General features: G+C 37.7%; 6 protein-coding genes across 6 annotated transcripts; 4 read left to right on the forward strand and 2 right to left on the reverse strand.

Moving 5' to 3' along the window:
- Nucleotides 1-11: 11 nt before the first annotated feature.
- On the forward strand, nt 12-3,132 carry MONOS_7289 (uncharacterized protein; the record flags this gene model as incomplete). The annotated part of the gene is made up of 4 exons (XM_067877600.1): nt 12-31; nt 77-215; nt 295-1,236; nt 1,371-3,132. The coding sequence occupies 4 exons, from the start codon at nt 12-14 to the stop codon at nt 3,072-3,074; spliced, it is 2,805 nt and encodes a 934-aa protein (XP_067725492.1). The 3' UTR covers nt 3,075-3,132.
- Nucleotides 3,133-3,144: 12 nt separating this feature from the next.
- MONOS_7288 (putative NAD+ synthase) lies at nt 3,145-4,398 on the forward strand. Its single transcript, XM_067877599.1, has 4 exons — nt 3,145-3,414; nt 3,495-3,747; nt 3,798-3,981; nt 4,059-4,398. The coding sequence occupies exons 1-4, from the start codon at nt 3,157-3,159 to the stop codon at nt 4,249-4,251; spliced, it is 888 nt and encodes a 295-aa protein (XP_067725493.1). The 5' UTR covers nt 3,145-3,156; the 3' UTR covers nt 4,252-4,398.
- Nucleotides 4,385-5,830, reverse strand: MONOS_7287 (putative ribosome biogenesis protein TSR3). Its single transcript, XM_067877598.1, has 6 exons — nt 5,802-5,830; nt 5,601-5,724; nt 5,390-5,535; nt 5,243-5,336; nt 5,109-5,177; nt 4,385-5,039 (listed from the first exon to the last, which is right to left on the reverse strand). The coding sequence occupies exons 2-6, from the start codon at nt 5,711-5,713 to the stop codon at nt 4,589-4,591; spliced, it is 873 nt and encodes a 290-aa protein (XP_067725494.1). The 5' UTR covers nt 5,714-5,724; nt 5,802-5,830; the 3' UTR covers nt 4,385-4,588.
- A 79-nt stretch (nt 5,831-5,909) lies between these two features.
- Nucleotides 5,910-7,112, forward strand: MONOS_7286 (uncharacterized protein). The gene is made up of 7 exons (XM_067877597.1): nt 5,910-6,126; nt 6,181-6,225; nt 6,284-6,347; nt 6,412-6,591; nt 6,659-6,693; nt 6,804-6,860; nt 6,923-7,112. The coding sequence occupies exons 1-7, from the start codon at nt 6,023-6,025 to the stop codon at nt 6,978-6,980; spliced, it is 543 nt and encodes a 180-aa protein (XP_067725495.1). The 5' UTR covers nt 5,910-6,022; the 3' UTR covers nt 6,981-7,112.
- A 20-nt stretch (nt 7,113-7,132) lies between these two features.
- Nucleotides 7,133-9,813, forward strand: MONOS_7285 (putative 2-phosphoglycerate kinase; the record flags this gene model as incomplete). Its single annotated transcript, XM_067877596.1, has 2 exons — nt 7,133-7,276; nt 7,343-9,813. The coding sequence occupies 2 exons, from the start codon at nt 7,133-7,135 to the stop codon at nt 9,569-9,571; spliced, it is 2,373 nt and encodes a 790-aa protein (XP_067725496.1). The 3' UTR covers nt 9,572-9,813.
- A 305-nt stretch (nt 9,814-10,118) lies between these two features.
- On the reverse strand, nt 10,119-11,922 carry MONOS_7284 (uncharacterized protein; the record flags this gene model as incomplete). Its single annotated transcript, XM_067877595.1, has 2 exons — nt 10,119-10,156; nt 10,233-11,922. 2 exons carry the CDS (start codon nt 11,920-11,922, stop codon nt 10,119-10,121), a joined length of 1,728 nt encoding a protein of 575 aa, XP_067725497.1.
- Nucleotides 11,923-12,604: the final 682 nt, after the last annotated feature.

The following is a 12,604-nucleotide window of genomic DNA, read 5'->3' on the forward strand; positions in this document are numbered from 1 at the left end:
GATTTGATTTTATGTATCGCAATAAATCTTTGTGTGTTAAATCTTTCCGTTTTTCTTTTCTTTTTTTCTATAATAGCGCAAAACATTATATCAATTATATTATTTCAGTGGCAAGAGCATCTGCTCATGCTGTTTCGTCGATTGTATTTTCAGAAATCACGCTTATTTTTATCAACATCCTTCACTATCCTCAAAATAATACAATCTTAGAATCTGTTTGCTAAAAAATGTGAAATCATGAATATTTCTTTTCTTTTATTTTCTTTTTTTGAAAATTAAATAAATAAAATTTAGGTGATTCATTTCTTTGGATGTGCAGCTGGTGATTCAATTGAAGTTGTTAAGTACATCTTGTCATTGAACATTTTGAACGATGTGGCTCGTATAGCATCAACTGCAGTGAGTTTATTTGTCACCGAAAGCTCAATTCTCGCAGCTCCTCCGCGTATTTTTTACTCTTCGAATGAATCTCTTCCATATAGCGTGAGCGTCTACCAGATTTGCTGTTATTTTCTCTACAATGTGTCTCGCATCATTCCTGCCTTGTCTCCGCTAGTTCATTCAGAATCAGAGTGCATTTCTTCATCTCTTTCTGGAACAAACACAAACATTGTTCCTTCACGGCCAGCATCGACTGATTTAGCAGCAACAACATCAACTTTATTTAGTGACTCACAAAGCAGCCAGACAATAGACGATGAAGACAGAGAACATGATAAAGAAATCATAAGGCGCACAATGCAAACATGCATTGAACTTATTCCTGTGCTTGCTCTGCTGACGCGGCAGAACGACAGTTCCAATGAAACTATTGGTGACATTATAGAAGCACTAACACGGATTGTGTCTGGCAATCAGCAAGCCATTTCATTCCTCACATCTCCCTCCATCACAACACTTCATCTCGATCGTTTCCTTCAGCAATACACACCATCATCATCACTGTTATCATCGTCGTTGTCCTCATCGATACCATCGCCCGAAGCACCTTCAATTCATTCACATTCATCATTCATATCATCCACTTCATCCCCCAAATTCACAACGAGCTCTGTTCTTAGCCCGTTCACTTCACTTCCTCTTCCTCTTGTTTCATTTCCCATGTCGCCTTTCTTCATATCACCGCTAAACTTTCTTCTGCAGAAAGCGATGCTGTCTCCTTCCAACAAGATCATCGGCAAGTGCATAACGTTGCTGTGGGAAATATCTGCAGAGAAATCATCGAAATTTATCGATGTTTGCAACCTTTGTATTATGTTTAATCAGATTTTAACGAACATTGCATTAATATATTTATTTCCTTTAACTTCCTTTAATTAATTTAAACTCTTTCTTTCCCCCTTTTCCTTTCAAACATGCATTTCCTTCAGGTGCTTTGGGAAGACGATGCATTTCCCTTTTTAATGGGCGCATTGTTTATGCCTGCACCGATAACAGTTCTCAGAACACTGGATATATTCAGCGATGTGGCTGCTTCTTCTCATCCAGCTGCCGAACAGCTTGAGCAGATGGGACTACTCCAGGTCATTTGCAGGCTCCTTCTGAATGACACGTACGGGACACAATATCTTGTGACCAATGTTTCTGGCAGGAAAGGAAGGAAAAGAAGGCAGCAGTATCAAAGCAGGAAAGGGCTATTTCGTATTTCTTCTTCTTCTTCTTCTTCTTCTTCTTCTTCTTCTTCAAGTGATTCTATTCGTATGGACTGTGAAGAGCCAACAGGATCAAGCGAGAAATCAGGTGAGTTTGAAGAAGCAATTCCCAAACGTATCGTCAAAGTCAAGCCTGCTGCTGATCTTCCGTCTGAAGTGGTGTCTGCCTTTGACGAAGTGGACAACACGGAAGAGGTGAACCAATCGCAACTGTACAGCGACATCCTCAAGAAGAGCATGCGCCGCAGACAAGCAAGCGATGTGTTTCCGCCTCTGCTGAATTCTCCTCTGGGGCTGGCTTATGTTGACTGGAACGTTCGGGGTAAGTGCATTGTTATGCTTCACGACTTTGCGTGCTCAAATGTGCGGCATATTGATGCGTTGATCAGAGCTCGTATTGTTGCTGTTCTGTTGGAGGCGCTGCTTTCGCTCGACACACTTCCTCTTTCGTTTTTCAATCCATCCTCTCTCAGAATGGCAACACAGGAGGCAGTGACAATTGCACTGTCTATTGTAATTAAGTGCTTGTCAAGAGGGAAAGCAATTGCACAGACAGAGCTGCTTCGCATGAGAAAGAGTTTTGTGAAGAAGCAGAAGAGCAAAATTAAGACGCAAACAAAGAAAAAAGGGATCACATTCGGAAGAATGGAGGTGGAGCAATCGGGCATTGGAAGAGGAGATGACAGCTCTGCAGGCAGTAGCGATCAAAATGACAGCAGTGTGAGTGACGAGTCAAGTGACGATGCTCTGCTCAGCATGTACGACGAAGACATTCCAGTCAACATTCTCAACATTCCTTTGAGAGACATATTTTCAGACAGAAGAAGGGCTGATTTGATTAGCATGATGGCCAACTGCAAAGTGGCACAGTGGCAGAACAAGGCTGCTCTGATCTACGATGAATACATTGCACCGCTGCTGGAATGGCAGGAGACGACAGCCAGCGACAGAGTTGGCAGTGGAGAATGTGAAGAAGACTATCCAATGAATCTGGAGGAGCTGCTGTCTGACGATGGGGGCTTGTTTCCTGGAGCTGATCGCGCAAGACTGACAGCGCAGGAGCTTCACGAAATATTCTCTTCTGGAAACGAAACTTCGTCACAGCCATTTTTGAGAGGGCACAATTTTGAAAGTGCAAATGATTGCTTGTCTGAATTTGATGAATCTGAAAGCGATGAAGAAGGAGAATATGAGAATGAATCCGAGCTTTCTGTGGATCCAATTGATGAAGAAAGTGAAAGTTCGCATGAAGAAACAGGAGAGGATGAGCCGAGAAATACTCACTCAAATTCTTCAGCAAACGCTTTGCAACGGGAAAGGCTTCAGAATCAATATTCTGGACAGCCTTCGCAAAATCATTCAGTTTCCAGCAACGATAATTTTATTTCTTCATTTTTTGGGTATAGTGTTGATGCTCAATAATTTTTGTTAGATATTTTTGTATTTAAAGAAAAAAAATCATCAGATTTTTGTGAAAAAATATTATATAATTACGATCAAAATAATGGCTCCTCCTCTTCACGAAGACCTTAAAAAAGCTCTCCAGATTATCAGAGAAAAACGAAATTTTAAACCAGAAGAATGGATTGAAGCAAAATGTAAGATGTTTAATGAATACATGAAAAAAGCTGGACTTAAAGGCTGTGTCATAAACATGTCAGGAGGAGTTGATTCATCTTGTACAGCTGCACTTTGCATACACGCGATGAAAATGGAAGGCTCTCCAATAAAAAAGGTTATCGGTATTGCACAGCCAATCCATGTGTGAATTTTGATTTCTTTTTTCTTGTGTTTTAGTGAAAAAAATTTTTTTGAAAAATAATAAATAATTTGATCATACAGAGCACAGCTTCCATTCAGCAAAGGGCATTTGATGTTGCCAAGGCTATTGGCCTTGAAATGATTACAGTTGACCAAACTAAAATTTATGATGATCTTGCTCCACTTGTTGAATCTCCATTATCGCTCCATGCAAATGAATTTGCTCTTGGACAACTGAGATCATACATGAGAACTCCTGTGGCTTTCTTTGTTGCACAAATTCTCTCATCTTCAGGGGGATGTCCGTCAATAGTTCTTGGAACGGGAAATAAAGGTATTCTTGTGTTGAGAATAATTTCATAGCGATAATGTGTTTGGTTTTAGATGAAGACGGATATTTGTATTATTTTTGCAAAGCAGGAGATGGAATTTCTGATGTCCAATTAATTGCAGATCTTCATAAAAGCGAGGTATTTTCTGTATCTGCTGTTTTGGGGCTTCCAGAGGTTGTTTTGAAATCTCCTCCATCTGCTGATCTGTGGGAAGGGCAGACAGACGAAGATGAAATGTTTGATTTGCTTATTTATTTCATAACATACAAATTATTATTTTTTAATATATGTTAATATTTTACAAACAACTCAGAGGATGTTCATATGATTTCGTCGAGCTTTACACAGAGCTTCTTGCATACCCTGCTGAAGAGCGCGAGAAAATATTTGCCGCTTTCTCTGAAGAAGCCAAAGAACAGTACAAAAAGCTGGGCGAGCTTATTGAAGGCATTCATCGCAGAAATTCACACAAAGCAGAATATCCAATTGATCTCAACATTCTTTAAGTAAAATGTGCATTACAAATTAGCGTTTATCTTTTATTTTGTTTTGTTATAATTTACCACTTTTTCGTATGAATTGAAGCAATGCAAAGGAAATGTTTTTTCCTTCTATTTGCTCTGATTTAACAATGAAACATTTATCATTTTCCATTCTTATTTGCCATTTATCAATTATCAAAAAAACATAAACAACTTTTGCTTGTTAATAAAAAAGTGATGCATTTATGCAATGATGCATCGCAATCTCTGATTGATAGAAAGCGCTAAAGTTCTCTTAATGGAATGTCATTCGTCGTGTGTGCTCCAAACAATCACAGTTATCGCTGAAAGCATTCAATTTTCATTTAATGTTGTCTGATTGTTCTTCGTCTAATGAACCTTCACATGCTGTTGAGGGTTTATCGAATGAACTGTAAGCAGTATCGTCATTTTCGGTGCCTTCCTCATTTTTTTCGTTTGTAAAATCTTGAAGTTTTTCTTTTTCTTCTGTTTCATCTTTTTCTTCTTTCCTTTCATTTTCCTCTTCACTTTCATTTGAAACCTCATCGTTTTCTTCTTCTTCTTGTTCCTCTGCCTCCCCTTCTTCTTCTTCTTCATTATCGCTATATTCTTCATCTTCATCCTCTTCCTCATCATCGCTGCTGTGATGCACATTCAGCCATCTGTCTTTTTTTTTCCATTGAGTCTTTTGTGGCACCATTTCGCCATCACTCCATTTTTCCATCATCTCCTTTTCAATTCTCCGAACGTCTTCAGCTGTTGTACCTGCTGCATATGCATCCAACAATTCGCTAATAAAATAAAATGAAAATAATTTTAATGATAATTGTTTCTTTCTCAATTAATAAGGTTTTTCAAACTCATTCAATTCAAAAAATGAATGACCCCAAGTAAATTTTGAGAGAAGATATAAAGCGTCCTCTTTAAATCTGAAGATTAAAATAATCGATAAATATGAACTAAAAAAATTTATAAAATAAATAAATAAGCATACCCAGTAATTGCTAATGTTGCGGCAAAAGCTTCTGCACAAGATAGAGTTCTTGGCTTTCCATAATTAATTGGATTTGCTGCCACAAGAAAAGGAACTGTATAGAAGAATGCAATAATGTATAAAGAGTGTATAAGATATAAGGCAAACGTAATCTATCATTACTTTTTGGATAATGAAGTTTCTCAAGATGCAATTCAGGAATCCTTGCCCATGAACAATCAATCACGGCCAAACCACGAGTAGAAATTATTTCTTTGTCGGAAGGAGACACAACTATGTCTTCTGCGCAAGGGCTATTTTAAAAGTATTTTTGAAATTATCAATTCTTACAAGAACTTAGCACATTATTTAAACATGCCTCAAAACAATTCCACCAAAATGATCCGAATTTCTCAATTCCCTAACCATATTAAAGCGTACGCATTTTCTTCCAGTGCACTTTTTCGAATCGCACTGACAGTAATCCCACATCGCAAGACGGACTTAAATCAAATATGAATAAAAAATGTAAACATGGAAATTTAAAAAAATTTAATGTTGCTAAAAATGAAGGTAATACCAGAGATATTTTTGTCAGTCAAGTTTCTTTCGAATTTATTCCATTTATTCCTATTTTTTCCCCATGACATATTCTCAGTAATTTTATATTGGTTATATGATCTAGCAGATTTCTCAAATAATTGTTTAAAAACAAAACGAAGAATTATTAACCAGAACCACCGTTCTAAACAATTCCATACGTATTTGTGAACAAATATTGTAGAGTTTTGCGCTTTTTTAATGTCACAAACAAAAATTCCAGCAAATGCAATAAAACTTGTTGAGTCCATTGCTTCTGAGGACTTAAGAGATTCTCAAGCATTTTTAATTCAATCTCTTGTGAAGTTTGACTCACTTTGGAGAAAAGAAAATAGAATAAATTTTCTCAAAAATTTTAGCGATTCTGATTTCAAATGGCCTTGTCAGAATTTTACGGACATATGGTGTCAAGAAAAAATTGCTACTGTTAGCATTATAATTTTTATTTTCTATTTTTCGCAGGAAGCAAACAAGTTGCGACAGTGCATACTTTGAGGCTGAACTTGGAAAATCTTTTTCAGAATCAGTTTGTTATTTAAAGAATTTTAAATTGAAGAACATAACCTGTCCGTTTTTGTTTCGGAAAAAAGCTTGTTCCTCTTTATTCAACAATAGATTCGATTCAGAGAGATTGCAACCAAGCCTCGACTCGTTCAGCTACATTATTGCCATCAGAAAAAGCGAAGGATGATGAGAGTTTGAGCGAAGAATACGATGAAGCAAGTCAAACACATCAACTTGCACAAAAGCTTGATCTGGTAACTGATAAAGTGTGGATTATTTTGCTTTTATTTTCTCATTTTCATTTTTTTAATAATTATGTAATGATACGAAAAGTTTCTTGATTCGCTTTTTAGTGAAACGATTACGCAGTATATCGTCATTCATTTACCAATAAAATACTTTTTCTTTTTTCTTTTCTTTTTATTTACTTATTTCTTTCTTTCTTTATCTTTTTCTTTTTCTTTTTTTTTCCCGAAAGAACCCAAGAATCACAAAATCCACATAAGCTTTTTGCAGGAGTAAACTTCCCAAAGCAGTATGTTTTTTATTTTTCAAACGTGAATCTAAATATTTTTTCTGATTTATTTATTTCATTAGCGTTATAGAATCAGCAAAAAAACGATTTGATCAAATCATGAAGGAATATAAAACTTGAACCATCTTTTTCTCAAATTAATGAGGAAAATTAAGTTTTTTATTGTTTTATTTGACTTTATTTAAAGCTCTTTTCGTATCCATTTCGTTTTTTACCTTTTTTTTTTTTTAAAAAAAATTCTATCTGCAAAAAGTAATGGTATGAGTTGATCAATGTCCTCAAAGAAAGCTGTTGTTTCATCCCATTTTGGACCAGGCTCAAAATATGATTATGTGAAAGTTAAAATACGTATTAGTGGCGGTCATACTACAGTCTTCAGTCGATTTTTAATTTCAAGATTTCTTCGGGCAATAAAGGTTTGTTTTTTTCATTATTTTCAAATTTATTGATTTTTAATTTCAAAATTTTGTGATTATGCAAAGATACCAGAACGTGACAGTCAAAAAATTTCTCTTGAATTAAAAAAACTTCTTGTTGATGAAGGATTATTGGAGATATCTCAAGGACAGCTTGACGCATTTCTTCTTTGTCTAATGGTTCAATACGGATATGGAAAAGAATATTTTACGCGATATAGGATGATCTCAAGTTTTTTCAGAGAACGAGTACCATTGGTAATTATTATTTCCGGAACAGGTTGTTTGGCAAAAAAAGCTGTTGCAACAACTCTTGCAAATCAACTAAATCTCCCAAATGTTTTGCATGCTTCTTTGGTTTCACAAATACTTACACAAGTTGGGAAAATTCAAGCTTCATATAGTGGGAGTAAAATCTGGTTTTCCTCTTTTAGAGACGTCGCAACGCATCCTCCTCTTGACCTTCCTCCACTTTTTGCAACGATGCAAAAATCACTTACTCAAGAAGATCGTATTTTTCTTTCATATTTTCAGTCGCAATGCAAAGATGTGAGAAATGGTGTCGCATTTGACGTTAAAAAAGCTAAACAGGAAGGAAAAGCAGTGATTGTGGAAGGATCGTTTCTTGATCCACGTGATTTCGCAGATGAAATGAATTATATTCAACAAATAAAGTTTCTCACAAATGAAGCCCAGCTTACAAACGAAAATAAATTTGGAGAAAATGCTGAAAAAGATAGAAAAGAAATCATTCAAACAGAAAACGAAAGTAATGAAGAATTGCAACAAAAAAGTATATCATCAAAGAATTGTACTCAACAATCATCACTTCCATCTCCTTCACTTCATTCTTCTCCTTCAAAAGCCATCGACGTTGGCACTTCATCCAATGTGAATAATACTCTCACATCGCCAATAACTCACTCGTCGCAACAATCTGACAAAGGTACACATTTTCAGAACGACTTCAAAGCTTCTCTTTCTTCTCCTTCTCCTTCTCCCATGCTTCCTGGGCCTTCTCAGCAGCCACCTGCAGTTACACCTCCGATAGTTTCGGGTATTTCCATTTCGCGCGATCTTTCCCTTTCAGCCACAGACAGCACGCCAACACAGGAGCCTTTTTCTTCTTCGCCTCCAAAGCTTCACGAATCAAATTCAGACGTGGCAAAGCCATTGAGTGATTTGCCTCCTCTTTTATCTCCCTCTTCTGATGATCGCCCTCCGCCTGATTCATTCGCTCAAGCAGCAAACACTACAAGTCCTCAGACAGAAGCCCCTTCCTTCCCTTCTGCTCCGTCGCCTTCAAAGTGTCCAGAAACAAGCTCTTTCCCGACTGTTGGCTGTGTCCTCTTCTATTTTCTGCTGACATCACCAGAGTCGATTGCATCACCCACAATTGCTCCGCTCCAGACACATACAATATCGAATGCGATGGATGCAACAAAATACCCTCCTTCTTTCTTGTATTGGCTGTCGTCACACCGCCTTCTTTTGGAAAAAAGGCAGAAGGAAATTATGCAGATGGAGAATCCAGACGAAGAGCTTTCTCCTGTTCTGGCATCTCCCACAGACGCGTCAGTCTCAAGCAACGCAGACAGACAGCAGCAGCGCGACAAGCCAGGCAAAGAAGAAGAAAAGAGTGAAGAAGCATCATCCACACAGGCAGAACAGAGTGGAAGCACAAGCTACTCAGCAACTGGAACACCGCCCATTCAGTCGCTGCTGTCTGTGCCTTCGTCGCCGGCTGCTTCGATCGTCAACTCTCGAATAGCTGCTCTTATTCAGCACCGCATTTCTCTGGTGGAGCACTTTCTCATCTCCTCCATGCTCTCCTTGACGCCTCCTGCTTCTTACGCATCCTTGTCTCCACACGAGCCAACTGTCGTGTTTTCTTCTGGGCTGTCTCAGCAAACCTTCAGGAAATTCGCCAAAATCCCTCTCCACTTCATCGAACAGCCCGCTTTGCAGCAGAAAAAGATAGCTACTTCTTTGTCACCTCCGTCCACACCAGCTGTCAAATCCTCTTCGACAGATCCATCGCCTGCAATGGCACCTTCTCGTTCTCTTACGTCCTTGTCAGCTTCATCTCCTGCTCCAACTCCCAATCGCCAGATCTGCTCAGCACTCATTCATGTGCCTGTGCGTGCCACGCTGGATGAGACAGTCGATCAGCTGCATTCGATCATTCTGACAGTCCTCCACTCGCTTTATGACCAGCAGGCGTATGACCACCTTTCCATACTCACCGAACAGGACAGCCAGGAACACACTCAAAAAAGAGAGGCAGCTAAATAAATAGCTGTTGCTCTAGCTGAAGCTGATTCCGTAATAAGAAATTGAATCTTTATTTATAAATTGATTTGTTGAGAAGTGCATTTTGCACATTTGCTTTTTTTTCTGAGACTTTTCGTTTCTTTTACGTTGCTTTTTTCGTTTGTTTTCTGTTCAGTTGGCTTGTTTAAGTTATTTACAATTCTTTTTCTTTCTTTTTTTAGTCGGAAATTTGATTTATGGAATAAACAGCAAAGTTTTTGTGATGAAAGTGGCATCTGTGAAAGGGCATTAATTCTGTTTGTAAATTGCGTTTTGTTTTCATCCACAGAAATTGGGCAATGCAATAACTGTTTCATCAATTCTGAACTAAAAGTTTGTTTTGAGGTGCCTTTCAAAACTCTTGAGCATCTTGTTCCTTGAAAAGAAGCGTGTGGTAAATTAGTATTTTTTTCACTGAATTCTGACGAAGAAGTTGCACTAACTGAACTTTTGTAAATGGTAATGAACTTCTTTTTGTTTTGATAGAATGATGCAGAAGCAAATGGTATAACAATTGTGTTGAAAACATTTAATTCGTCATTTTGGCTTGTATCGATTGAAGATTCTCTTTCATTCAAAATGAGCAACGGAACAGAATCAATATTGTCCGCTTGATTATTCAAATGGGATTGGTTAGTCAAACTTAATTTTCGCATTTTCAACAGCATTTCAGGATTTCGTTGAGCAGCGCTAGAATGTCCTGGTATTGCTTTAGACAAAGCTGTTATATAGCCATAGCCTTCGTTTTGTCTTTGAATGCTTTTTGTTTCAATGTGTGATGCCAGTAAAGATTGGCGATATCGAATCCAATCTGAATGGAAGCTTGCATCTGAACAGAAATATTCATCAGGGAAGAAAGAAAGGTAATCAGACGAAGCAACTGCCTTCACAAGTTCTTGAACGGAAAATCGTTGGATAGTATGCTCGTTCATCGTTGCTCTGATATGTGGATGGAAATGGTTAATATTAAGCCAAAAATCACGAAAGGGGGAGAATTCATGTTTAATTCTTGGGAATGCTGGCAAAAGTGGTTTCTTTGTTGTTGGAACCCAATTTGAAGGATCTTCTTCGACAGTCGAATCGATCCACTTAAAAAACTGCTCATCAAATGTGAAGAGAGACATCGTAGGGAATAACGATGGCTGTGGAATTAGCTTGTTTGAGATGCGCACATCAAAAATGGAATTCTCTTTTGTTGAATTTGTATTGCAGTTGAGGCTTCTCGAAGAAGAAGAAGAAAATGCTTGACTTCTATCAGAAAGTGAATGATCTGAAGCTATTTCAGCACTAGGCGTTGATGGAGGACTGATGAAGTCAAATATAAGAGGACTCTCAAATTTTTCTGTTTGTGTTGCCTCTTGTAGAATTGAATGATTGTTCAATGAATAGTCTGTAGTCGTTTGGCGCTTTAGATGTTTCAGTTGATCCCTTTCCAAATCAGAGAGCATCTTTCGAATCTCCTTCTTTTCCATCTTTTTCTCTTTTCTTTGGATTTTATTTTGGAGTTCCTTCACATCTTGTTCGCTCATTCCTTCCTTCTCAGCGTTGCACAGCATGGTTTTCAGCTCTTCAAGTGTAGGGTTCTTCTCTTCCATCTCCCATTTCCTCTCTTTTCTCTCATCGTCTTCTTCCATCTTCTTCTCTGCCTCGTCCCACATTGCGTTCTCCTCCTCATCCATAACTGACATCTTTTTAATCCAATACCCAAACTCTTTTTTAAACCGCCGAGCTTCTTTGATCTGCTTTCTGATCAGTTCAAGTTTTCGCTCCTTGAATTCTGTGTTTGTGTTATCTTCATCAACTTCAGAGAAATCTTTTGCAGAATCACTGTCCGTCGAATTCGCACATGTACTGTTATCATCTGTATATGTCGTGCTTATTTTATTCTTCAGTTTTGCCTTCTGCTTTTTCAGTTCATGATCCTCTTTCCTCCACTGGCACTGTATCAGCGTTTCCTCCAGTTTGCACAAAAGTGACTCTCCTTTTCCACCTCCTTCAAGCTCCACATCCGCTGCAATCGTCGCCTGGCGAGTCTTCGGCGGCTCCCAACGATGAAGAGCCTCTGAGAAATAGCGTTCGCTGTCTGAGTCTGAAAGCTCTGAGTCGTTTGAAGCATCTGCTGCTGCATCCGTCGAATGAGCAAAGATGCTATCTTTGTTGTGAGATGGCTTTTCTGAAAGAAAAGAGGCGTTTTTCGATGGGCTGCCATAAGACGTTTGAAGGGAAGTTTTGCTGTTGCTAATAAAAAATAGGGACCTACGGAGCTGCTTGAATAGAGTCTGTTCTTTAATTAATTTGATTTGTTCGTATTTATCCCATGGTTCAATTTTCATTTGATTATCTGATAAATGTTTGTTTGTTGCCCTTATAATATTGTCGTTTGATTGCGCATCCTCTGTTGCAGAGTTCAAGTGTTCGATGCGTGCATTCTGCTCACTAAAGATGCTCCCTTGTTGCTTTGTCGATGAAAAATCTTTGGAAATATTATTTTTAGGATTGAGTAAAAATTCTTCATCAATAATTCGTTCAAAAGAAGACTCTTTTGTGGTCGATGTGGTATCAGATGATTGCGAGACTTGCAAGCGTAAATTTCTTGGATCTAAGAGATGCTTTTTGCTTTCATGTTCATTGAGAGAAGATGAATCAGACGAAGAAAATGAAATGCATGAATTCGCAAATAAATGTGAAGTAGATGAAAGTTTCGTTGACTCTCTATAATGTTCATCAAATTCGCTTTCTTTCAAATGGTCAAGCGCTTGCTTTTTTTGAAAATAATTTGTTCCTGCAAATGAAGTTAAGTATTGTTCAGTTGAAAAAGAAGAGTGAGTCAGGTTATGAGAATCGACAAGATAATTAAAGCTGCCAAATAATTTCAAATTGTTCATTTTTGATAAATTATTAGCTAGTAATTCTTGTGCATTGTCAGAACTTTCGTTTTCTGATGTTATTTCAGTCTTTTGAATAAAAGAAGATGAATGTTCGGGTGAAATTCTTCTATTATCATCACAAATGTTT

This window comes from Monocercomonoides exilis, assembly GCF_001643675.1.
Source record: "Monocercomonoides exilis strain PA203 chromosome Unknown scaffold29-1213020, whole genome shotgun sequence".
In the NCBI taxonomy this organism is placed as follows: Eukaryota; Preaxostyla; order Oxymonadida; family Polymastigidae; genus Monocercomonoides; species Monocercomonoides exilis.